The sequence below is a fragment of the Apteryx rowi genome, unplaced genomic scaffold, assembly GCF_003343035.1.
Source record: "Apteryx rowi isolate R43461 unplaced genomic scaffold, aptRow1 scaffold_31, whole genome shotgun sequence".
Lineage (NCBI taxonomy): Eukaryota > Metazoa > Chordata > Aves > Apterygiformes > Apterygidae > Apteryx > Apteryx rowi.
In genome coordinates this window covers 4,405,480-4,431,029 of record NW_020449530.1, presented here as the reverse complement: position 1 = coordinate 4,431,029, position 25,550 = coordinate 4,405,480, and the positions used below count along the sequence as shown (strand labels likewise).

Here is a 25,550-nt window from a genome sequence, read left to right as displayed (position 1 = left end):
CTGCCACAGCTTGTTGCATCAAAAGCACCTCAGTTGAAAGTCACTAAAGGGAAGAGGGATGCATCCGGAGTGGTGTTGATTGGTAAAAAGGATCCCAACAACTCAGTATTGACAGTCAGTGGTTTTGCACATCAGGATCAATTTGTGGCTAGCCAGAGGCTGCAGAAGCAAGACATTATCAAAATGTAACTGGCACATTAGCTGGTAGCTAAGGCAAAATTGAAGATGAGTGCTCTGGCCAGGTAAAAGAGAGAAAATTCAATTATTCTGTTGTGCCTTCAGCTACAAAATCCACACCTACACATTTCAGAATCACTGTACATCTTTTACATTTGAGGAATAAATATCCTGACAAAACAAATCACACATTACATACAGTATGCCCTGAAAGCATTAGGTGTGTTTTGCATAGGTTTACTTTTCCCTGCTGCTTGGCCAGCTGCATCAGGTTAGGGGCAAGAATGAGCAACAGCCAGCAGAGATGAAGGTGCTGGGTATGCTCCAGCGGCAGGTGGGAGCAGGGGAACTGCAAGGTGCTGCTCACCGCTAGGTGACGTGAGCAGAAGCCACATTAATCTGACCCTTGTTCCAATGTAGCCTCAGTCCTCCTGAGGTGAACAGTTCCCACAAGAGTCCCAGGGGTGAGGCCAAGGAAGTGAAGGCTCTCATCTCTGAAATCGTCCTGGACACATTTCGTCCTTGTCCACACGTGCAGCTAAACCACACTTGGCCTCAGCTGGCTGCTCATGTTCACACACAGGCAGATGTGGGGGCATTTGTGTTGCACAGACGAAGCCTTGGGAGACACAAAGACTCAGATGCTTCATGCTTCTCTTCATATTCACTTCTTTTCAGAGAAAATAGCTTCTTGCTGATACAGCCGTGTACTACTCCAGATTTGGTTAACTGCTCAAGCAAAGGTATTGTTATATTAAAACTAGAAGATACTTATTTTCAAGAGCATGTGAGCCCTGTTTTTGAACAGCTGAAGTCTCCTTGGAGTACTGGGTCTTTGACTCCCATATGTGTCTTAAAATAATGAAACTTGGACTCCTAAATTAAAGGTCCCACTACTATTTTGTGACAATCTGCTAGCATAAATTGAACCTCACTAGGAAGGGAAATTAGGCAGAAAACAGTCAGTCCAACCCAATGAACATATCTGTAGCTAATGAACATGTCCAGAGCTGTGTTGTATGAAAGCAAGTGCTAAATATCTTCTGGTGGTTGCAGTTGTACAGCAAGAAGATTGCAGCACAGGCAGCAACTAATAGGAAGCAGTGACAACATTGGCACAGCCACGTCCAGGTGATACAGCTACCTGTATTGGTACACCAAAAGAGGTGCTGGAGGTGGATAGTTAGCAGTCGGTTTTGTTTGCAGCTCTCTTCACTCTTCCACAGACTAAGCTCTTCCTGTTGTACTTTTTATACCRTTGTGATGTTACTGTGGTCACATGTAAAAGCTTTCTGTATGCCAGGCTCCCCTGTGGAGGGTCAGGGATCTGGGGACACAGCAGCCTGTGGGAAGATGTTGTAGCGGCGAGGGGTTACAGATGAAGGTAGCTGGATCCCTGTGCAGGTTTTTTGGGTATCCCCAGGGCCTGGGCCAGCTCTGGAGCCAGCCCGAGGTGGGACAGAGCTGCTGAGGGAAGAAGGAGGGCCTGTAACTAGAGCTAAGCAATGGATATGTCTGGTGTTATATGCCTTTGGTCCACATCCCCTCCACGCATGATGTTCCAAGGATGACCTACAAATCTCATGACTTCAGTATATTTATTAGACCTTAGCTTCTCCCAGACCAGGCAGAAACATTGCCAAACAACTGAGCTAAACCAACATTTTGTCTGGAGCAGCAGAACATAACCCCAGCTCAGGGGCCCTAATCCAGTGCTTCCCAAGCATAACTCTTGCCAGGTAGGCTGTTTTCACTAGTGTGTTTAAACCCTATTGCTAATTCTTTCTCACTTCTCCAGACAGTACAATTGCTCCAGTTTGCTCCAGAAATAAAGCCTGAAGCTATAGCACATTTGGTTATGAGAGTTTAAGGATCGTGCTAAGAGCTGTTGGCACCAGGGATAAGGTGAGCAGATCAAGTTTCTGAGGAGCCACATTAGTTCACAACAGCAGATTGATTTTATAATTCACCAGTGCCAGAGAGCTATGTAGAATTTTTTAGTTTCTCTTAGGTGCTTAGAGCCTGGCCTAGTTAGACATTACCTGACCTCTTCTTTTGACCTTCCTCATGGTAGCCTGCCAAATGTTTGGATCCTCACAGGGGTCTTGGGACAGAGGAAAGGATGGGGATCTGAGTCAAATGCAAGACTAACAGGTGGTACTTATTCACTGGAGAGGTCCTAGGGGCAACTGTTTGTCTAGGACTTGGTACAACACACTTCCTCTTTGTGCTGGTGTTTGCTATTGCATCTCTGGAGAGTTACAGGATCCTTAGGAAACTTAGTTATGAGTCAGGGTCATGCTATGTCAGGACCTCTGCTCTTCACTGTTTTGCATTAGTATCCAGAGGATGTGGAAAACAAGTGATACAACTGCAAGGATGCCCAGAGGAATGGAAATAATAGTTCCCCTGCAACTCCAGGCAGCTCATTCACATGATGGATAGTATGGAGTTTAATTTCAGTGTAAACAAGCACAGAAGAGCTACTATTTATGCACATGAAGGCATGGGAAGGTCAAAAGAGGCTTGAGAAAGACTCAGTCTTTGGCCCTGCTATCAATTTTCAGCTCTATCCAACAAAATGTTAGTTCCACTGGCTATACCATCCTTATTTAGTCATGCAGGCATATCTTCCAAAAGGTATTTGGCACCCCTCTTCTTAGGACATAGGCCACTGTGTTATTGTATCAGCAGGTCTCACATACATACACAACCAGGTCTGTGAAGATTGCTCACAGAACAGGTTAAACTGACATTAACCCACATGTGATTTCTTTATGTGTTTCAGGCTTCTTCTGTGCATTGGCGATACACTGCAACTTCTTTCCCCTTGGCTGAGGACACGGTACAGATACACGAGTGGCTTGGTGGGAGCTGGCTTGGTCCCAGCAGAGCCTGTTATCTCAGCACTGTCAGCAGGGCTGAGCAATTTGCATGCAGAGCCAGTTGGATGTCCCCTTGTCACAGTCCCCAGAGTTCCTAATAATGAACACAGCATAAGAGACCCCCAGCTTTGCTCCATGAGGAGTCATCTCACATCTAGGAGTTTTTATCAGCTCAGGCATCAGGTTTCATGGAAGGGGCTGTGTCCAGATCTGAGCCGAGCATGGAAGCAGCATTGCTGTGATCATGTAGCACAGCTCCTGGACTCAGCTGCCTTGAGCTTGCTCTGTGGGGAACCAGGATAGGTGTGTCCACACCTGCAGGGAGCTTAATCCTCAGCCTGAATAAATGGCCCAAAGATAATGGAGCAGACAGGCTGTTATTTTCCAGACAGGAAACTAAATACTTCAGTGGGTGAGGTGTTGAGTTAGCACATCCCAGAGGTACATGCTGGGTGTCAGGGCCCTGAGGGCACTAACAGACCTTAACGGCCTTGACCAGCCTCACCTGGGGACTCCCCCACCCTGCCCAAGCCCAGGAGCCCATTTCAGCCCAGTCTGGGGCCATTGGTCCCTGCCCCATGACACTGTAGTGGTGCTGGTCTCCAGCTCTGCCATGGACCATTCCCAACCCAACCCAACCTAACCCAAAGGTCTGGGCCTGCCCAGTCCAGCCCCGCCCCATCCCTGTGGTGATGCCCAGGACTGGGGCTGCCCAGCTCCCTTGTGGGTGGTGTGATGGGCTCTGGCTGTGAGGCTCAGCCCTGCCACCATGGGGAACCCCTGCCAGTACCAGTCCTTGGAAGCTGCTGGCCCATGCAATGCCCTGCAGGTGGTTAGAGCGCATGCCACTGATGCACTGTGTGAGCTCCTTCTTCATCCACCACCACTGCCCTTTGGTGGGAACTAGCAGCTGGATGGAGTCAGCTGGACTTGCTGAGAAAGACTTGGAGTGGGTGGACACAGCAACAGGGCTGGGCATCGAAGACTGAGCTGCTGCCCATTCGCCTTCATCCCTAGCAGGTAGGGCTGAGCACCAGCAAGCTCGTGGCTTTGGCTTCAGGTGGGAAGAAGCTTTACTGGAATTACCCAGTACTACCTGCGTTTAAGCCTGCATGGAGGCACTGAGGTTGAAGTTTGCCACATCAGACAGTGTGAAATGCTCTCACCCCCAAAGGATGTGTTTGTGAGGAACTGGCTTGGAATTGCTCAGCATGGATCCTGGCTTAAATAAGCTGTGGCTTCTCGTTTGCAAGGAAGCAAGTAACATGATCCTCAAGTACAAGCCAACCACTTTGATCTCTATCCCTCTGTTAGATCTGACCTGGAGCTAATTTCCAATATTCCTAAACTAAAGCATGAATGCAGTAAGCCAATACAGAAAACCTACAATCTAGCTGTCATCAGTAGTAAGAATCCTAAGCAGCAAGTATGTCAGGGCAATTCTTTGGTTGATCTGGCATGAAGAATGAGTGGCAAAGAGATGTGGCTGAACAACAGCATATAAATGTTTAGGCTTCTGCTAAAAAAACACTGCCTGTAATAGGGAAACTGAAATAGGCCCTTTAATGCTTTGATTTGCAAGAATTGCTTTTAGATTCATAAATTAACATCACTGAAATGATCAGAGCCTTTTATATATATATATATATATGTATACACACACACACACGCACACGCACGCACGCATGGGCAAAGCAGCAGTCCTTGCTAAATGGTGAAAACAATTCATTGTGCATATCATTCCAGGAAATACTTTTCATCTGTCCTTGATCTCATGTTGTATATTGGCTATGGATTTGAAGGATTTGGATTTCTTTAGCATGCCCTTGGGCTTTCAAGTGTGCTAGGATGCATTGTAATGTAGATGTGGGGTGTCTGGCACTTCTTACTGAGTAGGGCTTCAAAGAGAAGCTGGGAAATTGAAATCGGGGAAGTTGAAATCAGACTCTAATTATGCTTGTACAGAGGCCAAAGGCATTTTGACAGAGAGCTTGCATGCTGTTCATGGGCAGATTTTGTCCAGAGTGCATGAAAACATAAGGCTGGTTCACGTTTCCACTGGTGTCAGCAGATGTGGGACTGGACTGGTTTTGGGGGACAGAGACAAAGGAAAACAATGTTTTTGGCTAGGCTTTGAACACAATGCTTTTACTCAGGTACATGTGGCAGCTTGAGTGCATCTTCTCCAAAAGCTTACCCTGTGCCAGTGATCAGCTAACCAGGAACACAGACCAGCGGCACAGCTACGGCTGAACTCCCTGCTATTGCAGATGATATTGCTATAGATATATATAATCCAAATAGCTGCACAGAAGCTACTCCTCCTGGCTTTCCCCTTGCCTCAGTATGTACCGATAAAGCTCTAGTGGGTTTTTTTTGGTTTTGTTTGTTTATTTGTTTTTGTTTTGTTTTAAAAAGTGGGGACAGGGCCCTTTTCTCAGGCTTTATGTAGGCAGAAATTCACGTGGGTGCGTTATTTTGCAAGACTCCTTTACCTCCTTAGGTCTTTCCCAAGCAAACAGACTCTAAGGTAACTGGGGTCCTAGTGCCTTGAAACCAGAAGAATAAGATTTTAGAGGTGGGGAAACAAACACCTTCAGCAGAATGCACACCCTTAGCTCAAAACTTGCAGTCAACTTCAAAATGAAGAATAGCCAGAGGTTTACTGTCCAGATCAAAATACTTGCCACATCTCAGGCCTGATGTGAAAGGTGTCTGTCAGCACACTAACGTGTTGGGGCACGTGGGCTAGGAGGACTCAGCGCTGGGACTGCCGCATGTGTAGAGGTGCATCTGCCTCGCGGTGCAACTCTGGCAGGGCCAGCTTTGGGAACAATAGTGCTTTGTTCCTGACAGATGTTTGGGGAAGCGGAGACGCAGCATTTGCTTTATTTTCCTAGGAGCGGTTGAAGAACAGGGAGTGTGCTGACCTGGTTTCCAGGAGGCTGATGCTTCTGAAAGCTGAGCTACAAGTGACTTGGCCAAGGTCATACAGCAAGTGAGTGATGCTGTCAGAGATGGATGGAAATCTCTGTGTGGGTGGTTTTGCTTGATGCTCACAGCACAATGCCCCCATTAGTATGTGACATACTAGTGATTTATCCAAGCAGCTGATTAGGTTTTATCTCGGTAGCAACTGGAACAGGCTGCACACCTTCTACAACCGAGCAGAAGGTGTACCTTGCTCTGAGCAGAGTATGGTCTTTGACCTCCACATCTTGGCAGTGAATCAGATCACATGGCTGCATGTGATCCTATTCCTGACCTTAGAGGGGGGAAAGGGAAAGCCCACATAAATGGTTGCTTGGCAGGAGAAGGTGTGTCTTAGAAGCTCATATAAAATCAAAGACAGAAGTGGAGTGAAATGAGATGGGGATTTTCACCCTTCTGTGCCTCTGAACGTGTGCAAGGGAAAGGACAGGGTGGCTGCAGGACAGCCATTGGGAAACTGGGCACGGCAATTGCTGGGCTCACCTGGAAGTTGTTTCTGAGGTGGTGTTTGAAGTCCACGTGCCCTGCCTGCCTGGGATATTTTTGCCCCTGCTCCTTTGGGATGTGAACCCCTGGGGGTGCCACTCAGGGCTGGGGAGAGGGGTGAAAGGTGGGTGCTCAGGAGAGGAGGTGCCCCTTCAGCAGAGGGCCCAGTCGTGTGCTCTAAAGCCTGGCTTTCAGTACAGAGACCACATGAAGGAAAACAGGCAACCAGTTTCCATCCTTGCCTACATTGTAGGGTCACTCAGCTATTAGTCTAGAGCCTGGTGGCTGTGGGAAAGCCCACAAAAGACTGTTTGCTGCTGTGGTTCATGCGTGTCTGAGAAGAACAGCAGTGTCTCAGTCCTCATCCAAAAGCTGAAACATCCATCCTGTGTGCCACAATCGCAATACAGACCCTGAGAGCCAAAATACCCTAACATTTCACCCCTTCCGAGGGGGTGGTCCTGCTCCCAGCCATGTGCTCACTGTCTTTCCTTGCATCCACACTAGACCCTGCAGTGAGCCAGTTCAGCTCGCTAAACTAGCAGGAACTGTTCATTTGGGGGCAGAGGAAGGGCCATCAGTTTTCTGAAGGTGAACTGGGGCCATTCACCGAGGAGGCAGACCAGGCTGCAGTTTTGCTGTGAAGGGAGCAGCAGGAATGCAGGGCTGGTAGTGGAAGGCAATGGGAAAGAAGGTGCTGTTAGATCACTGCAATTGCATTGTGAAACCTCTCCCCAAAGATCCTCTTTGAGAGCAGATAAGAGTGGAGTGTGTCTATATGTGTCTGCAATGTAATTGCATGCCTATGATGGATGTACATAAAATTAATAAAATCCAATGRGCTATAATAGAGAAATAGAGATTTTATATCTAAATTTTAGAGCACAGGAGCTTCAGAGATCCTATGACAGAGATGCAGGAAAGTAGTCATCTTTTACTTTATTATCTATAATGCTGCTCTATGAATAATTATTGCACAATGTGACAGAGGAAAGCCATGTGCTTTTATTCAAGCTTAATCTTTATAGATATGAGACCAGTATAGAAGAAGAGCTACTTGCTTTAATAGTATTATAATTTGATTTAATATTAAAATATGTGTCTGCAGTATCTGCTTTCTAAGTAACAATGAATTGTGCTGGAGGAAATGTTCTTTGCTTTATGTCTTATGGCTAGTGATCTGGTTTGTTTGGTTTTAAACCCTAAGGCAGCCAATACCTTTCCAACACTTTAAGTAGCTTTCTTGCATAAGCAGCTGCTCAGAGAATAAAAAGTGCTTTCTTCATGAACCTTGCTAGAAACTCTTGTGCTGTTGTTGTTTCTTTCCCCCTTCTGCTTCATGCTTTTCTCTGCACAGAATGACTTAAAGACTTTCAGTCTTAAAGTCCATCCTTATAAGCTGCCTGTTGCTTTCAGCTAACTATTCACACTTAGCTTCTTCTGAAGTAGCTCACAGCACTTTGAACTGCTCAGCTGAAAGTAAGCCAAAAGTAGAAAATTGTTATCCTGAGTGTTATGCACATTCACTTGTCATCTTACTTGTTTTGCCTCTGTTCCACCCTGCAGGATCTCATGACTACATAGATATCAGAGCAAAATAAGAGAGACTTTCAATGGAAAATCAATGTGGCTTGGCAGCTGGTAAAAGTTCTTCTACAGGAAAGTGTAGAGCTGTGTTAAGGACTTGAGTAGTCCATCACCAGCAGCACAATTTCCAATTCATTGAAGAACTCTGAAGAAAATAAAATGTGAAGCAGCAGAGTCACGGCAAGGAGAAGCGATGTAACCTTTAAACAGCAGGATTTTTCCACCTCTCTGAAACATCAGGCATTGGCTCCTTGCAGAAGTAGGACAAAGAGCTTGACATACCTGTAGTCTGATCTTTTATGGCAGATCCTAAGGGCAGGGGGGACTGACACGCTTGCTAGCATTTGACCCAGTTTAACAGATTTTGAAAAACAAAGACTTGCTGTGAGATTAAGCAGAGGGAAAGCTGAAACAACTTAATACCGCAGAAAAATATTCACTATAACTGAAGACGCAACTACCCAGGGAAGAAGAAACCCACCAAGCCAAAAAATCTTCCTCTGCTGTGTCACACAGATGAAAATCCAGCTGGTGATAGGACAAAACTATTGCCACAGGAGAGTAGATTAAAGTGGAAAGGTCCCATGGCAGATCTGGTGTACAGTATAAAGTTGGGGTTTTTTGTGCTTGTCCCACTCTGCTGTTCTCAATCCTGCCATATCCCTGTTCCTAGGAGGGTTCCTAGCAGGAAGAAGTGTCAGAACAGTGGGAGCTTCCTACTGCTTTGAACCCTGCTGTCCAGGGGACAAACCTAGTAACTCTATTACTACTGTTAATATGCTTTGAATGGGGGACATCCATCACCTCTTGTGGAGCTTTGTTGCACTTTTGTGGTGAAAGGAAAAAATACTCACAATCTCGCTCTGATGCTACCTCTGATCATACCAGATGTGCCTCACAGCACAATCCTACCACTYACTGCTTCCTTCCAGGCCAAAGAAATGCTTTTCCATGGTATTTGGTTGGCCAGGAAATATGTGCAGCAGCTTATGCTGCTTTGGGGCCTCATCTTCATTATCTTCTCACTCTGCAAGAAATTCCACATCCCCTTCATGGACCCACCTGTGGCTGCTGTGAAATTTCAACAGTAGGTAGAGCAGAACCATTCGGTCTGCCTCTGGAGCCGGGCAGCTCCTTTACAGATGGGGGCACCTCTGCAGGGTGTGTGTAGATCATGAAAAAGAAGACAAAAATGCCTAGATCCTGGAAAAGACAAGTAGCATAAAAAAATCTGTGGTATGGAGAAAAAGGAAGTGTGGATGTTGAGGGAACACCTCAGTGCTGGCATGGTATATGTGGAGATGCTGTTCTTTGCTCGACTTGATGTGGAAAGAATCCAAGGTATGAACAAGAGGACTGGGTGGGCTCTTGCCCTGGCAGCACAACRTGCTGCTGGGAGCTGTAAAGCAATAAAAGGCAGCTGGCACCACTCGTCTGGGCACGCTTGGTGCAGTCACAGGTAAAGGCAGTGGCTCCCTGTTGCTTTTCCCTGTGAGCAGTTGTTTATATCTGGATGGAGGAAGGAGATGGCTTGCAACACTCAGTTATGTTGTTATCCACTTATGGCATAACTATAAATGAAGAGGGAAAGAAGTCAAATGAAAAATTAGTTGTAAATGGAGTATCCAGTCTCCCTCCTGGAGTGGAGTAAGGTATTGCCGCTGGGCAAAAAGATAAGGTTCTTGTTGTGATTAAGATCCTGCAAATCAAGGTCTGAATTTTTTTATTACACTTGACATTGTCATCCAGTGAGCCAACTGTCAGCTTACTTTCATTGGTAAAATCTCCTAAAAGTTACCAATGCCTTGAGATAAGAGACAGGGAGTAGGGGCACAACTGAATAACAGAAACTACCCAAGGGCAACATKCTGTGTCTAAAGCTAGGCCAGCTTGGAGGGAAAAGCTGAAACTTAGATGGAGAAAAATCCAGTCTCAGGGACAACGTAACTTAGCAGAGCCCACACACGCTTGGCACAAGCGAAGGGAGGAGTGGCTGATACACCAGAGGGCTGTGCTGCCATTCAGAGGGACCTCAACAGGCTGGAGAGATGGGCAGAGAGGAACCTCATGAAGTTCAACAAAGGCAAGTGCAGGGTCCTGCACCTAAGGAGGAATAACCCCATGCACCAGTACAGGCTGGGGGCTGATCTGCTGGAAAGCAGCTCTGTGGAGAAGGACCTGGGGGTCCTGGTGGACAAGAAGTTGGCCAGGAGCCAGCAGTGTGCCCTTGTGGTCAAGAAGGCCAATGGTATCCTGGGGTGCATCAGGAAGAGCATTGCCAGCAGGTTGAGGGAGGTGATCCAACCTCAACCTTTCTGTGATTCTATGAAGTCTGCTGGCACTGCAAAGGAGCTGGGTGGCCTTGCTGGGATGATGTTAGGCCCAAAGATCTATCTTATCAGAAGAAGAAATCACTACCCACATGAAACTCCTGGAGAAGTGTCTGTGGGAGCTGTGTGTACAAAAGCGGGGGTGATGGTTTAACTTTACAGGTGCTCCAGGAAGAAATGTGAGTTTATTAGATTTTTAAACCTGCAATTTCATGTGTTGTGCTTCAGGCTCATGTTTAATGCTATATTTATTACTGATCTTGTTGAGATTGAAATATCTGTGCATTAAACTGTTTATCCAAACAAACAAACAAAAAACCCACTGTCCTGCACAGAAGAAAGCTAGAACAAAGCAATAGAGAACCACACTCTATCCAAGAAAAAAGATCAGGACTGTTGTCTTAAATTTTGGGTTACTTTTAGAGGGTCCTATCTCAGGCATCCTTCAGGGAGACTGATGCAGCCTGTATTTTGGATTTCCAGCTTTCTGGAGACACCCAAGCAATCCTGCCTCCAATGGAGAAGCCTACAATAAGAGAATGAGATGGTGCTTCTCCACAGTAAGAGCAATTAGTTTTGAATGAGAGTCAGAGATTGACTTTACTCTAGTAATCTGACCTAGAGCTGAATGAACCCATAAATATAAGTTAATAAACAAACCAAACTAAATAAAGTAACCCATCTCTCAGTGCAAAGTCGAGAAAATAACCAGTCTCTCAGCAAACTCCTGCTTGGATTTAGCAAAGTTCAGCTTGTTATGCCGCAACCTGCAGAACTGGTGATCATGATAGAGGACTCGTGTTCTTTTTTCCTTGGTATTTGTACAGGGGAAATTGGTTCAGTTCTCATCTGCTTTCTGCAGAGCACTACAGAAAGCTGAGAAGTAAAATGATGTTTAGGAGGGCATATAGCTTGTTAATTCAAAGGGAAGAGGAGAGAGAGATGCAATTCTGGGCTGCCTACAAGTAGGAAGGAACAGTTCTTCCACATACCTCCCTATAATGAACAGCTGAAATACCAAGTCTTTGCAGGCACCTCATTATCTATGGGGGCTTCTTGAATAAGGACAAACACAAATCATAGCAGGCATAAGTGTGGCTCGCATTGCTAAGAGATAACTGAAAGAGGTCAAAATCCACAGTAAGCAAAGGATGAGACTGAAATTATTACATACTGCATGGACCAAGACTAGCAAGCAGATGAAAACAGAAGGCTGAAACTGCATATTAAATTCTGCAAACATCCTCTGTAAAATATGGAGATGGTAGAACCATCATCTAACAAAAGCAGGGGTCTGATCAGTTTGGCTAAGAAGTCTCAGGACTTCAAAATAATCACATCTGCCCCTTTAAAAGTAGGTGCCACTCCCAGGTAGATCTGCTAGTACTTTGGCTTCGAGTGATAATAATGGGGAGGGTTTATAGAAACGGGGATAAAAGAATACTGGCGCCTTCCCGGACATGGCAGAACGGTTATTCAGTGTTTAGGGAACTGTGAGTGAAGAAACATTTTAGATTTTGCTTTGAAGCAGAGTGCATGCAACAAAGAAATAGTTCCCCTTCTAGTTCTCCGTAGCGTAAATTACGTGGTAGGATTCAAATCAACCACGGGTCACCGGCGGAGTCAGTCCCCCGTCAGCCCCCTCCCCGCCCCCAACCGCTAGCAGGAGCCTCGCTGGGTTTTTTTGTTTCGACAGGCGCTGCAAGAGCAACGCGGTTTCTCCCTGCGCGATACCCGCAGAAAAGGCTAAATGTGGGCAGCGCGCTGATCCCCTTCGGCGCCTTCTGGCTTTTGTGTTCCAGGCGGTCCTTCGCGACCGCCAAGTGGAAACGTACCTTTTGTTTTGTTTTTAAATATTTAAATTAAAGCTGCCCTCCCATAGCCACGGCTTGGCCGGGGGGGGGCTTCTAACACAGCCGCGCGCATCTCGCCGAGCGCCGCGCACGCAGCGCGGGGCCGCGGCGGGCAGAGCGCGGCGCGCAGGGCTTTAAACGCCCCGCGGGGGCGGCGGCGGCGCCCCCCCCCTGCGCTGCGCTGCGCTGCGCTGCGCTGCGCTGCGCTGCGCTGACGGCGGCGGCGCTGCCCGCCCGGTGCCGCCTGCGCGCCGCCGGCTGGGGGCGGCGCGCCGAGAGCCGGCCGCGGGCGCGCCCCCGCCGCCGCGCAGAGCCGCGCGGAGCCGCGCCGCGCTGCCGCAGGGAGCCGCCGCCGGGATGAGCGGGAGCGGCGCCCCCGGGCCCGGCGCGGCGCCCTGCCGCTTCGCCCACTACTTCGTGCTCTGCGGCATCGACGCCGAGAGCGGGCTGGAGCCCGACGAGCTGGCAGGTGAGCGGCGCGGAGAGGTGCGGAGAGGAGCGGCGCGGAGCGGAGCGGAGGCCTCGGCCGCCCCCGCTGCCCGCGGGACCCGCTGCCGCAAAATATCCGCTCCCCCGGGGCGGCGGGGAGGGAGGCAGCCGCTCTCCAAAAGGAGCCCTCGCTCCCCCCCCGGGAGCATCCCTCCCTCCTTGGGAGGCGCCGCTGCCCCCCGGTGCAACGGGGATGCCGGCGGCGCGGCGCGGCGCGGCGGCCCCGCTGGGTCCCGTGGGGTGGGATCGGCTCGGTGGGGGAAGGCTGCGGAGGGTCGCGGGGTTAAAAGGAGCCCAAACGACCGAGCTTTGTGCAGGAGCAGCTATGGTTTTTTACTCCTTCCCTATTTGCGCTGGAAGTGGGGGGGGGGGAGGGTCTGGAAGAGCTGCATAAATTAATGGCATCGCATCTTTAATTATGTCATGTTTTTCCACATCTTATGTCTGTTCAGAAGTGCTCTTCCAGCACCTTCCCCCCTCTTTTTTTTTTTTCTTTTTCCCACAGTATCCTCCAACAGAATTGTTACTGTAGGGTCTTGGAGATGCTCACTCATTTTCCAGAATGCTTATTTTTTTTGAGGGCTTGTGACTGGATTTGAGCTGATTATGTTTGGAAAGTCAGCGTTCTTCCCTAAATGTCAATTGTGTTTGTCTAAAAGGAAGTGTTTAAGTCAGTTTTTACATGCAAAATTAGATTGGCTATAAGCTTAGCATAATTTAATTGAGTAAAAGCTAAGCGTTTTGTCTGAGTTGTGAGTTTGAAACCACTTAAGCCCATATGTTTGACTGTTTGTACGTGTTCACGCTGAAGGCAGCTGAGGTGTATGTGAATAATGCTGAGCCTGGGTGTAGCTGTCACTGGGGGAACCTCTGCCTGATGATGGGATCCCAGCAAGGTCTCTGCTAGTATTGTGTCAAGAAGTGTGTCATCTTCTCATTATGTAAGGGAAGGACTTTGTGATCTGCATTGCTGATCAAGTAGAGCTGTGTACTCTGGCTGAAGTTCGTGTTTTTGTCTGCTGTAAAAGTGGTAGATATCTGAGGTTCCAAGGAGCTTTATCTTAGCGTAAGGTACCTAAATCTCTTCCTGGAAAGAGCATTGTCTTTGCACCAAGCACACGTTTGTGGTTGTCTGGGATCTCAATTTTGAGGCATTAGCCAAACATGCTTTAAAGTCTGCCTTTTCACAGATACTAGTGACTGTATCTTTATGTTTCGGTTATGCTACTTTTAATAGAAAAACTCCTGGCTCATGAGCTATCTCACAGCTGATGGCATACAGCATTTCTGATTTGCATAATATGACCTACTGGGGCTTTAGCGACTTAAACTTTGAGTCATCTCAAACTTTTCTTTCTGAAAATAAACTATTTTTAAAACAGTGTTGGCTAGCAGGCTGTGCCTTCATTGATGACTACCTTCACTTTAAAATTTGTTGTTTGCTCTCTTCTTCTCTCTTTCACAGTAAGATGAATAGGGGTGTTCTTGAGGAGCGTTTTTCAAGGATAGACCGAAAGTAGTGGGTTTGTATAACATACTGGCTCTGTTAGAGGTCTCATCTCTTTATGGTAACTTACTCGGATCAGCTGAATAGTTCCAGCAACCTTTATTGGATTTAAAAGCTGAAGGAAGCCTCTCTTTTCAAAATGAAACGCTTTTCAGTAAAAGAAAGACATTTTGACACATTGAAGGTATTCCCATGTACAAAATTGAGTGCAAGTGTGAATACTTCCAAAGAGAGTTTACCAGAAGCAGTTATTTCTAAAATAAGTGAGGCTTCACTTTGGATGTTTTTTTCCCCTTGATAGGGAATAAAAAGTAGAAATGGCTTTATAGCTGGCTTAAACTAGGTAAGGTCCAGCAGTAAGGTTTGAGCATGTGAAAATTGCTGGGGAGGCATTCTCAATACCTGGGAGGTTTGGGATATCACAGAGGAAGAACTGGAATAATAGAAATATGATGGGACTTCATATTACCACTGAGCAATGTTATATTTTTAGGGACTCATGACAAGAGCTTTCTGCTATCAGCTGGGAGCTCAGCAGCTGGAAACATTAGAGAAGAACAGGGAGTGCTGTGAGTTGCAAGTACAACGCAACCATGGAAAATTTAACCCTGGTTCTAGATGTAACGGAGAAAATATTTCTGCTAGAGCTTGGGGAGTATTAATGCCTCTGTAGACAGCACTTGTGAGATCTCATCTCAAATTCTGCATTGTAGGTTTCAAAAACTGAGCTACCAGAATTGAATTCATAACTGGAATAGGTAGGGAGGAAGATGCTCAAGGGAACAGAAGGGCTATTGTGTCGCAGGAAACCCACAAATGAAGGCTATTTATTTCTAAAAATGCTTTCACAATGCTTTCAAGAGAGAAATGATCTTCTTATTCCAATATTGAATTATGTAGCTGTCCCAGCATCTTACGATCCTTGTGTTTAAAGAGGTTGTTGAGGTAAGTCATGGCTTCAAATGAAAAGTTGCCATGGTTTAAGCTGCCACATAGAGCAGCCTAATTTAGCAAAAAGTAATTAAGAACCTGCTTAACTCTAAACGTGTGAGTCTCTTAGCAACCCCTGTACACGGAGTACCTTGCTTAAGTGGGATTTGAATAAACTGAAGCGAGCTGGGACTGAGTACTGAGTGTGCAAGTTGGAAAGGAGAGGAAGGCAGGTCTTCTGCCCTGTGGCCCCCGCTGCGAATGCAGGAGCAGAAGTTGCAAAATCTTGCAGGATTTTGCGTTTCCAGCTGGAGTCGCTTGTGCCCAGCTGAGGCATGGACACCTTGCAGGGGCGCGTGGCCGGCCACGGAGCTGCCTGGCTGCCGGGTGAGTTGGCTCCCGTGGCTCCCTGACCCGCTCCAGTCCCCAGGCCAGCCTGCAGGCGAGGGCTGCCAGCGCGAGGTGCTTTAAGCCCCGTTGTCTTTGCATGCAAACCTTTTGCAGTACTGTAAGGCATCTGGCGTGAAGTAAAAGGTTGCGATGACGCTATTGGAAGCAGTGCAAATAACTACCTTTTTGAGGCTTTTTAATTCTTATTGTAGGGTTATTAGGTTTGATCAGTAACAAACTAAGGTTTTTAAAGTTTTATAAGGTCTTGACCTGCTTTTAGGGAAGAGTGACTTGCTTTACAGTTCTTGTTCCTGCAGATGCTGAGTGCTTAAAATAGACTTGGGAGATTAGAATTTTCCACCATGCAAATTACTTAATTTTATTTTGTATGCTATTTTCTAGTACAGATTTTCCTAATTTTTATTACATAGGAAACTAAAAAGTGTCTATTTACCTAGTGCTCAAGTTGGTAGCGTATCCAGGTATGCAGCTAAGTACTGTATGGATTATAATGCCATAATATATAGTACCTGTGGTGCTACCACAAAGCTCTTGGTCAAAGGTGGAAGAAAAAGTCTCCTTTCTGTGGACTGGAGGGAGAAAAGGAAAAAATATTTAAGAGTTACTGGGCGCTTAGTATTTGAAGAACTCAAAGAAGAGCAGTTCACTTACTGTGAAATGCATCTTGAAAAGCATGGTAATTTCAGTATTGGTTTCTGTCCCTTGGTGAACCCCACTAAAATAGGGTGAAGGAAACTTTTCGCTCATGTTAAGGGCTGACAAAAAATATATTTCAGTTYATTTAAATCTTCGTGCCTACTTCTTTCAGGTAAAAACTAAAGCCCTTTTGAGACTGTCAGCCTTGAAATTGCATGGGCTGGAATGATATCATTACAGTAAATATTTAACACTGCCTTAAACAAAAAGACCTAATAGTTAATTACATTGGTTTTATTACATATTTTGTGATACTGTATGAACTTCGTAAGTGTGTGTGGAAGGCACAAGATTTATTTGGCTGTAGCTACTTTTTCATTTTACTTTGATAGCATATTATGTTTCGTAATATCTTGTTAGAGTGTCACAAAGTACAGCTTAGAAAAATCCAGAACATGTATGAGTCAATTGAAAAGAAAAGTAAACTTATTAAAATAGAGAAAGTAATTTGGTGTTCTGGAGGAAAGTAGGGAGAGAATTACAGATGGGTAWTTTGGTTACAAGTGGAAGAACTGGCCTGAACTCAGCAGAGGGGACTGTTGCCAGGATGGTTTGGAGGAAGAGGGAATATTATTCAAGGTGAGCATGCTGTAAGTCAGCACTGGAGCTTGGGCCTGAAGGACTATATTGGATGATGCCTTCTGCACTTTGAAACGTGAATATTGCTGTAGTTGTATTAGCCCTCTCTCTGTGCAAAAATGAAGTGTTTTATAGCTTTTCCAAGTGCTCTATATGTTTTCCGTAAACCTTAAAATATTACCTTAATACTGTGCTCATAATGAGAAGTTCTAGTTTTTATATCTCCTCTAGGAACACATTTTGCACTGTCTAGTTTTGGCTGCTACATAAAGGTTGACACTATCTCATTGCTCTGGTTCAGCTTATACACTGAAGCTTTAGAAAGCTTTGCTAATCTTCAGACTTACTATTTTTTTGCTAATATGACCAGCAAAGCAGTTGCTGAGAGTGCTTACCGGTCATGCTTATTGGAAGTGTTGAGTGTCACGGGGGAAATAAACACTTCTGCCTCTTGCTGTTTCCCTGTAAATAAATATGTACTAGTAATTAATTTTCCCCTATCAAGGAAACACTGCTACTGTTCATGATAATGCTGAAAAACAAGCAGTCCGTGTTGCAGTCTGACTGTTTGTGCTTCTTGTCTAGTGGGCTCTTGTTTTTTAGAAAGCCAAACAATTTTTTAGTTCTTGAGTGTGTACTTGGCACCTGAGTGCTCACTCATCGCAGTCGCATTCGATCGAGAGCTGTGGCTAGTTGCTAACTTCCTGCATGCCAAATCACACTGGAGCACTAGGATTCGTACTGAAGAGAAAAACTTGGTGGCATTATTACAGCCATGCAACTTCTTGTATACATGATTTTTCCCAAAAATAAGTGTTTTGGGTTTTTTTTCTGATTTACTGGAAATGTGCTAATAAATTTCCTTTGACCAAGGAATGTCTAAATAGTTGCAGTTCCTGTTCATGACTGACTTGATTGCCTCAAATGGAAAAACAGGCTATAAAGTTTTGCTTTTTAGTTTCTGAAGTACAGTCCAAAGTGATGTGAACCATTTGCAGAGGGACTGTCCAGGTTAAGTAACCCAGATACAGATGAGAGCGGKATGGGCAGAGGAGAAGGTGGCTGATGCTCTACAGCTTGCCAAAACTTAATTTGCGCCTTAGAAGTAGTTGTAGTAGGTTACTTAGGATTTTTGATCATTATATGGCTTCTGGAAGGGGTGGGACTCGTATTTCCCTCCACACCTTCTCTCCCCTTAGCTAAGAGGAGATGCTCATATGCAACACTAAGTCTTCAGGATTTATGGCTGGAAGGAGGAAGTTTCATCAATGAAGGATTGAATGGAGTGTCTGGTTTGTTGAAATAACTGTTTTTCGTAATATAAATATACAAGGAAATATTGGAAATACATTTCTGAAAACTTTCTGTTGGAAATTAAGCTGGGTTAATATTTTGTAAGTGTGAAAACAAATCTTTTGATTTTGATCTGCGTAAGTAAAATGTTGCTGTTCTAGTTCAAGGGAATATGGAGATAACCCCTACTTCTATGTGAACTTGACTCACTGCTGAAACAGGAATAATATTTCTGCTCTCTTGTACAGCTTTAAACATGGTGGCATGGACAATTGCCATAATGGCTTATTATTAAACACTTTTTTTTGCTACAGGGAAAAAAGAGAATTACAGTGTAATACCACACATTGATTTTTATAGTTTTCTGAATTATAGGTTAAAGACTTTTGCTTCTGTAGAGGAAAACTCCTGCAGCCAAAGGAAACAGTGTTCTTTATACAGAGTTGTCAATATTATTGACAAATACAGTATCCAGCTACAATAACTTTTAATAAGGAACGACTTTCTTGTTTAGCTGGATAACGGATTGCTTGTGGAATTGCTAATGGCTATGACATATTAATAAGCTTTAATACTAGCACTTTCATTCTCTACCTTTGTGTGTGTCAGAGATCCTGGATTCAAATGCTCCCCATGCCCCAACATGACTATTCTGTTATGTGTTTGCCTTCATCCAAGTTTTTATATTGTATTCTTTTGAAAATAAGGCATTGATTAAGTTGGAGAAATGTTGTTATTAGTATTGATATCACTGAATCACTAATGCTAAACCAAAGAAAATTTCATATAGTCTGCCAGTTAAGCTGCTGTTTAAACTCCCACTTAGAAAGACCAATCTTTCTGTGCTCTCAGAAGGCTGTTTTGCTGTTGGCATCTGCTGCGGTAGTACAAAAGCAGAGAGCACCTAGAAGAGCGTGTGCCAGTGTAGGTGACTTCTCAATTCAAATTCTAGTGACTCGTCTCTTAATATCAGGGTGTGTGACTTCTTCCCTTTGCATAATGTAAGCCGCAGTCGTAATGAAAGTGCTTGCAGGCAAAGCATTTGAGCTCTGAATGAACTTGCTCCAAGAGCTTAGCTCCGTGCCAGCTTGCAGCCAGCTGGCACTGGGTGGTGTTTGCATCCTCAGGACCCTGGCCCCGGGGCTGGAAGCAGATGGCCTGGAGGCTGAAGGATGGGAGAGCCTAAGTGAGGTGAAGAGCACTGAGAAGCAAAACATGCAGGACAAACATCCTGAAGACTGCAGCAGTGCCAAAAGCTTGCTTGCTTGCGATCAGACCTCATCAGATAAGTGTTGGTAAGGGAAGTAAGAGGAATTGTGTTTTGAAGCCCACACTGAAAGTGAAGAGGTCTGTTGCCAGCAGAGAGACAGTCATATTGTCTACTGCCTTGGTGGAGCTCCTCATGTGTCTGGGGGACAGGAGTGGCGTCCAAGAGGAAGAGGTGGCTGCTGCTCTGAACATGAGGCCTGGTAGAGCAGAAGTAAATTTGTCAGAATTGTGAAAAGCAGTGTGTGGCTGCAGTATTGATCTCTCTGCTTAGCTGTTTGCCCGAGAAGCTTTCCTGTCCTTGCCCAGGAATGACGGACCAGTGCTGCAGGAGCAGTGCCAGTGCCCGGAGCTCTCATACGTGAGTACGGAGCTTGCAATGGATGTGCCTCCAAAATGCACTGCCTCAGAAAAGGTCGAGGTGCTTGCAAGCCACCAATGCAAAGAGGTGGTGGCTCTCTTGCCTTTCTTTTTCACCTGTTTGTCATGAATTAATCAAGTAGTCCTCAGTGTCAGCTAGTTTGCCAGCATGTTTCACAGATRCACAGGTTGCAAAGCCTCCAAGTAGTCCGAGCTGGCATGCTGCTCCCTGCTGCAGTTGCTGATACAGTGTGATGAGTGTTGGAGTGAACGAGAAGGTATTGAGAAATGCGAATGAAGGAAAAAATAAATAGCACATGCGCTTTGGTTCAGCTAATGCTCTGACTTAACAAGCTTTAGCAGTGGTGCTTGGCCATTACTATTTTAGCTCACATGTGACCCTTTGCATACATGGGAAGAAGATTACAAATAATTTTTTCAGCCATATCTTGTGTGCATGGGGAGGAACTGTAGCACCTCAAAATACATAAAGCTTCATGTAATGAAAAGCATTTTTTTCTTCCTTTTTTTTTTTCTTCCTCTTTCCATAGAGCTTGTGGGTGTTAATGAAAAGAAAATTTGAAGTTCATTTTATCTGCCTCTTGACCAGAAAATAGCAAAAATACTTATGGTAGGAAAAATTACATGGAGGAAAAATGCGGTTAGGAAACAGTGGGCCTTCAGCTGTGGTATTTTGGTCACATTAGCCATATGGATAATTTCAAAAGTAATTAGGGAAGAAATGACGATGGGTCGTAATGGTGATGTGTCATCACAATAAAAGGCACTAGGGAGATAACTAATGTGTGACAAATTCCTGAGGTGTCAGATACTGGGATGGTTGGAAGAAGCTTTTGTTATATTACCAGGATGAAAACGTAAGTGACTTCACTTGTGTTCCTTGCTTGGAGTGAATGATGGTTTCACTCAGCTGTCTGATTGTTGCATCTAAAGTGAAAACCTTCTCATTAGGGTATCCTAAACGGTTGGTTGGAAATGTGAAGCCATGCTCCTTCAAAGTGTCGGGATTTGTCTCTTCCTCTTCCCTCTGCATACCAAACAACTGAGTTAGTGTGAAATGGTTGTCTTGTTAGTGAGCATGCTGTGAACTTCTATTTTATATCCCCTTTACTATGGAACGGTTGTCTTATGTCAAATCCAGAAAAACTAACTTCAAAACAGATACCTAAAGAGTGAAATGGAAAACATATTCCCTTGCTAATATTTACTCTGTGTAGAGTAGGCTGAAGGGTTTTGCTAGAGCTCAGTGACCTGCTTTGAGTGATGGCGCAAAAATTAACTCTTAGCGGAATATAATATTGGGGGGGAGGGGTTGTTTAGTTCTGGTGGATCTATAAAGAAAACTTGCTTGCTGGCTAGAGGGCAACCTTCAAAATTTCATATAAAAATGTCATCATTCTTGTTTTGTGTTCAAATTCAATGTTTAAATATGTCACTCTTGGAGAATGAACTTTTTTCCCTTAGAGCATGAACTTGGCTTTGCTTTACAGTTGTATTCATCAGATTGCAATGACTTTGGGAGCTAGCAAATCTTTTGGGTTTTTTTTGTTTGTGTGTTTTGTTTTTTTTTTTTTTAAACAAGCTATATATCAAATAGCTTCAAAGTACATTTTATTTCTATGTGAGCGGTAGGCTGCACAGCATGGAGGCTGGAATCCTCTCTCCACCCTCTTGTTGGTATTCCCTTGTCGTGTTAAAGACGAAGATGTGGAAGGGTAAGGGGGCTTAATCCGAAACACCATTCTGTGTTAGCAATGATGGGATTAAAGAAAAGCAAAGCTAAACTGTCACRGGTGTGTAGTGGCTGCTGCTTTTCATGGTTGACTGAAATTATTTATATAAATTTGCATTTTTTTGTAGTATGTATATAAATTTGTGCTTATTTCCATGCATAGCTATTTTCCAATACAAACTGATTGGCAATGCAATGGCATGGAACATAATGCAATATTACCTATGTTAGCAACTATAGTTACAAGGAAAAAGCAAGTGTCATTGTGGATACTTCTTGGATTGGGCTGCCYAGGTAGTTTAAAAAAAAAAAAAAAAGTGCTTGCAGTGTCTTGTGCCTGAAGACAAGAGGGCTGAGCTGTTCATAATGAAATCATGAAAGCAAGCACTGGCTTAACAGGTAACCTGTCAATGAAATATTGGTCAAATGGGCCAAGCAGTCTGCATTTAACTGACTGAGACTGTAGATACAGCTGGAGCCTGCTGGAATAGGAGGATGCTGCCACTGTCCAAATACATATTGCTTGTACTAATTTTGGCTATCTAACAGGATCTGGAGGCCAGGTTCATTACCCTGTAGGTGCCCTGAAGGGTTGTGCCAAACCCGCACCTCTCTTGCCTCTTGTCCATGTTGCTATTGAGGTGGATTGAATTGGGTGATGTAAAAACCTCCTGCTCCCCCAACAGACTCTCTGGAGAAAGACGAGAGCTTTTATTTATTTATTTTTAAAATTCAAACTATGATGTGAGCAAAGAATGCAATATATAATTGAGTAAATATTTGGCTTTTCATTGCTGAGGGAGGGGAGGATTTGCTGATTACTTATTTATTCATACAATAGTGGGTTTTTTCCATCCGTATTCCTGCTTAGTATTCTTCTTTGCTCTATGCCATGCAATACTTTGACATGAATTTAAAACTAACAACAGTTTTGTGCTTAAACAGCTCTATTAACATAGACTTTGTCTAACCTGTGGTGCTGGCTGATGTAAGAGAGATGAAAAGCTGCTTCAATCTYTAGGAAGGGACCCTTTTGTAGTCTGGATGATGTACTTTCTCATTTTGTTTCTTCTTCCAGTATATCAGTCTATAAATACACCAGACCAAGTATTTGGGGCAGAACCCTCACACTCTGTATTTAAAAAAAACAAAAAAAMCCCTGAATTTTTACATAATAGATGAAGGTGAAATGGTTGAGCATGATTCAGTGCTTAAAAATTCTCAGGTGCTTTGTAACACTGCTGAGAATGTATGTATGCTCTGTCACAGAGCTGTGTATAGTGTGCTCTGCTATATGCTTTGCTTTGTAAATACTTCACGAATGTCAAGGCTGGGAAGAATGGTACTAAAGTGTCTTTAATGCACCACTTTGCAGGTTGTCAACCTTGGTCTCTAATGACTACTGTTATGAATCTATTAAGGGAGAATATTTATCTCTAGAAATCAGGATAGCAGCTATTCAGCACAGATGGATCACGTATTTAGCCTTTTCCCAAGATGACGCTACTCTGAATAGGTTTGTCTGACTAGTATTTGCAGATACGTTGACTTTCTCTGGCTTTACTGAGTGTGATAGCAGATGTTGTTTGACGCTCTTAATTCAAGCAAAGATGTGTAGTCTAAAGTTTCTATCTTAAACTGAGGAATGACTAAGGACTAAAGAATCCCAATGTGAGGAATGTTATTAAGTAATAGTTTTTTCTTGTAAAAATATGAACATCTGCAGCTGTAGTGCTGCAGTGGGACAACTGTAGCTGCAATCTTATGTCATGCGTGTAAACAGAAAAGGTGTGGGGGGGTAGTTTGGTGGTTGGTATCAACTTTAGCAATAGTAGATGCAGTTAATAACTTCATATAGTTTCTGTAGTTGTCTTGTGTTTTCTTTCTTCTTGGAGCTGCCCACCGGGTTGTGAGGTGGAAGGGGAAAGAGTCCTGTTGCCAGTTGTTCAGTCTAACACCCTGTTTAAAAAACCCAACAATGACAAAACCCCCTATAGCTCCCTATGGGCTGAGCTTCCCATGAAAAACCAGCCGGAATGAGCTGGGCCCCCTCGGCTGTGCTTTGTCCCAGGTGGCAGGTGAGAAGGGGCTGAGGTCCCGGCGCTGGTGCCCTGGCTGTGACCCGGGTCTTGGGCGATTAGCCGAGCTCTCGCGCCTTCGTCAGGAATAAGAATGAGCAAATGTCCCATCCCGCAGCCTGACACAGCTGCGCTGCCCCTTGGCAGCCCCAAGGCACCCCAAGGTGTGTCCGCCCACGAGCGGGGAGAAAAGGCACCGATCTGGGTCTTTCCTAGAGCTATAAATGAATTGTTCAGAGTGACGGGCACAATGGAGTGTCCAAGATGTACCATATGTGATAGCGGTTAAGATCTGAAAACTACTTGTGACTCAGAAATCTTTCTTGGGTTTCGGTTATTGGTTAATATTTTTGTCACCACTTTGTGACAGTGACTTCTGTATGCCTCCGAGCCTTCGCTTGTGGTGTGCTGCACAGCTGAAAAGGGAAGTTTAGGCTGAACAGGAGCCCAGCTGTTGTTAATATTGCAGTATTGTCGCACTCAAAACTAAGGTTTTTGTGATTGATAATGTAATCGCTCTAGACCTGTTTCCTTTTTTAAAAAAGTAGAAAAGAAAAAAGAAAACCTGTATTTCACTGACTTTTGAACCCATAGGCCAACTTCATTCTCATGTGCCAGAAGTAGAATCTAAAAGATGTGGGATTTTTTTTGTTCATTTTGTAAAGTTCCTCTAGCTAGAACAGAGATCCCAATTAACCTCCCAGTAATACAAAGTCTGCAGAAAAAAGAGTGCCTCGTTGGAAAAGCAAAGAAGGGCYGTCCGCGTGGGGACAGCGGCGGGCTGATTGGCAGCTGCATAGCTCGCGTGCAAGCAGAGCGCATGTTGCCCCTCACGCATCTGCTAGTTCAGGGGATGAAAGTTAACTGGAGGTATTGAGGGGGAAGGAGGAGAGATCAGAGCCAACAGGCTGGTGGGAACAAAAGGTGCTAAAGATGACAGGACTCAAGTTGCTGTGCCRGTGTGCTGTTGTATAACCCCTAGCGCTCTTCACCCAGATCTGTGAAAACACACTACTGTGTTTAGTGCCGTCTTAGTCTTTCCCTCACCATCCCAATCCCGAATGAAGAGTATACATTAGGGGAGCAATATTGCTGTAGTGTCTAAGGTGTGTTAACAGGTGGTGGGAGCAAAGCTAAACTCGGGGACAAATGGCAATGCAAGGAGAGTCCCCTGCTGGATCCAAGCCCTACCTCCGATTCCGTGAACGGATGTAGGAGCGTGGCTGTGCCAGTGCTATTGCAGTCAGAAGCAAAGGCGAGTGCATCTCTTTGATGAAAGACTTGTGTCTGTGGAAAAGCCCTCCCCCCCCCCCCAAACGTGGTAGGAGATATAAATAGCAGAATGTGTTTCAGAGGTTTTCTGTACCTTCTCTCTTTCTGCTTCCTAATCTTCCTCTTCTCCACACTTAAAAACAAGCCAGCTCTTCCTCATGCCTAACTGTTGTTTTAAAAAGCTATTCTGACCTTGCCAATAATAAAGTTTTAAGACTGCTTATGTGTCATTAGCACTTTAATGCACTGGAATGCAATTCTTGATTCTTAAAAATATTAAGGGCATTGTTAGAAGTTTGGAGCGAGTTACTCCAGCAAAAGGCACTGCGAGACATATGGCCAATGGCTCTGTGTTAGTGAGTCACCTTGCCTGAAGGAAGACCTCGCTGTGCCGTGGTGCGGTGGGTAGCTGCCAGTCTGCGCCCGAGGAGTCTGCTCGCCCCACAGTGGCATCGCTCCCTGTTTCCAGCCGACTTTAATAGATGAGCGCAGCAGTGCGCTCTTGCGTGACCGAAACTGTGCTGCGGGGCCGGCGGGGAAAGCTTTAAAAATGCATCTGTGTTCCTGCAACTGGACAGGCCGATGGGGCCTGGGAAGTGGTGTGTGA

General features: G+C 45.0%; 1 protein-coding gene across 1 annotated transcript in view; it reads left to right on the top strand.

The window, feature by feature from the left end:
* The first annotated feature begins 12,666 nt into the window (after positions 1-12,666).
* Positions 12,667-25,550, top strand: part of DENND5B (DENN domain containing 5B) — a 119,361-nt gene continuing 106,477 nt past the window's right edge. The window contains exon 1 of the mRNA XM_026070455.1: positions 12,667-12,778. Coding sequence (XP_025926240.1) covers positions 12,667-12,778 — 112 coding nt within the window. The remainder of the gene's footprint in view (positions 12,779-25,550) is intronic.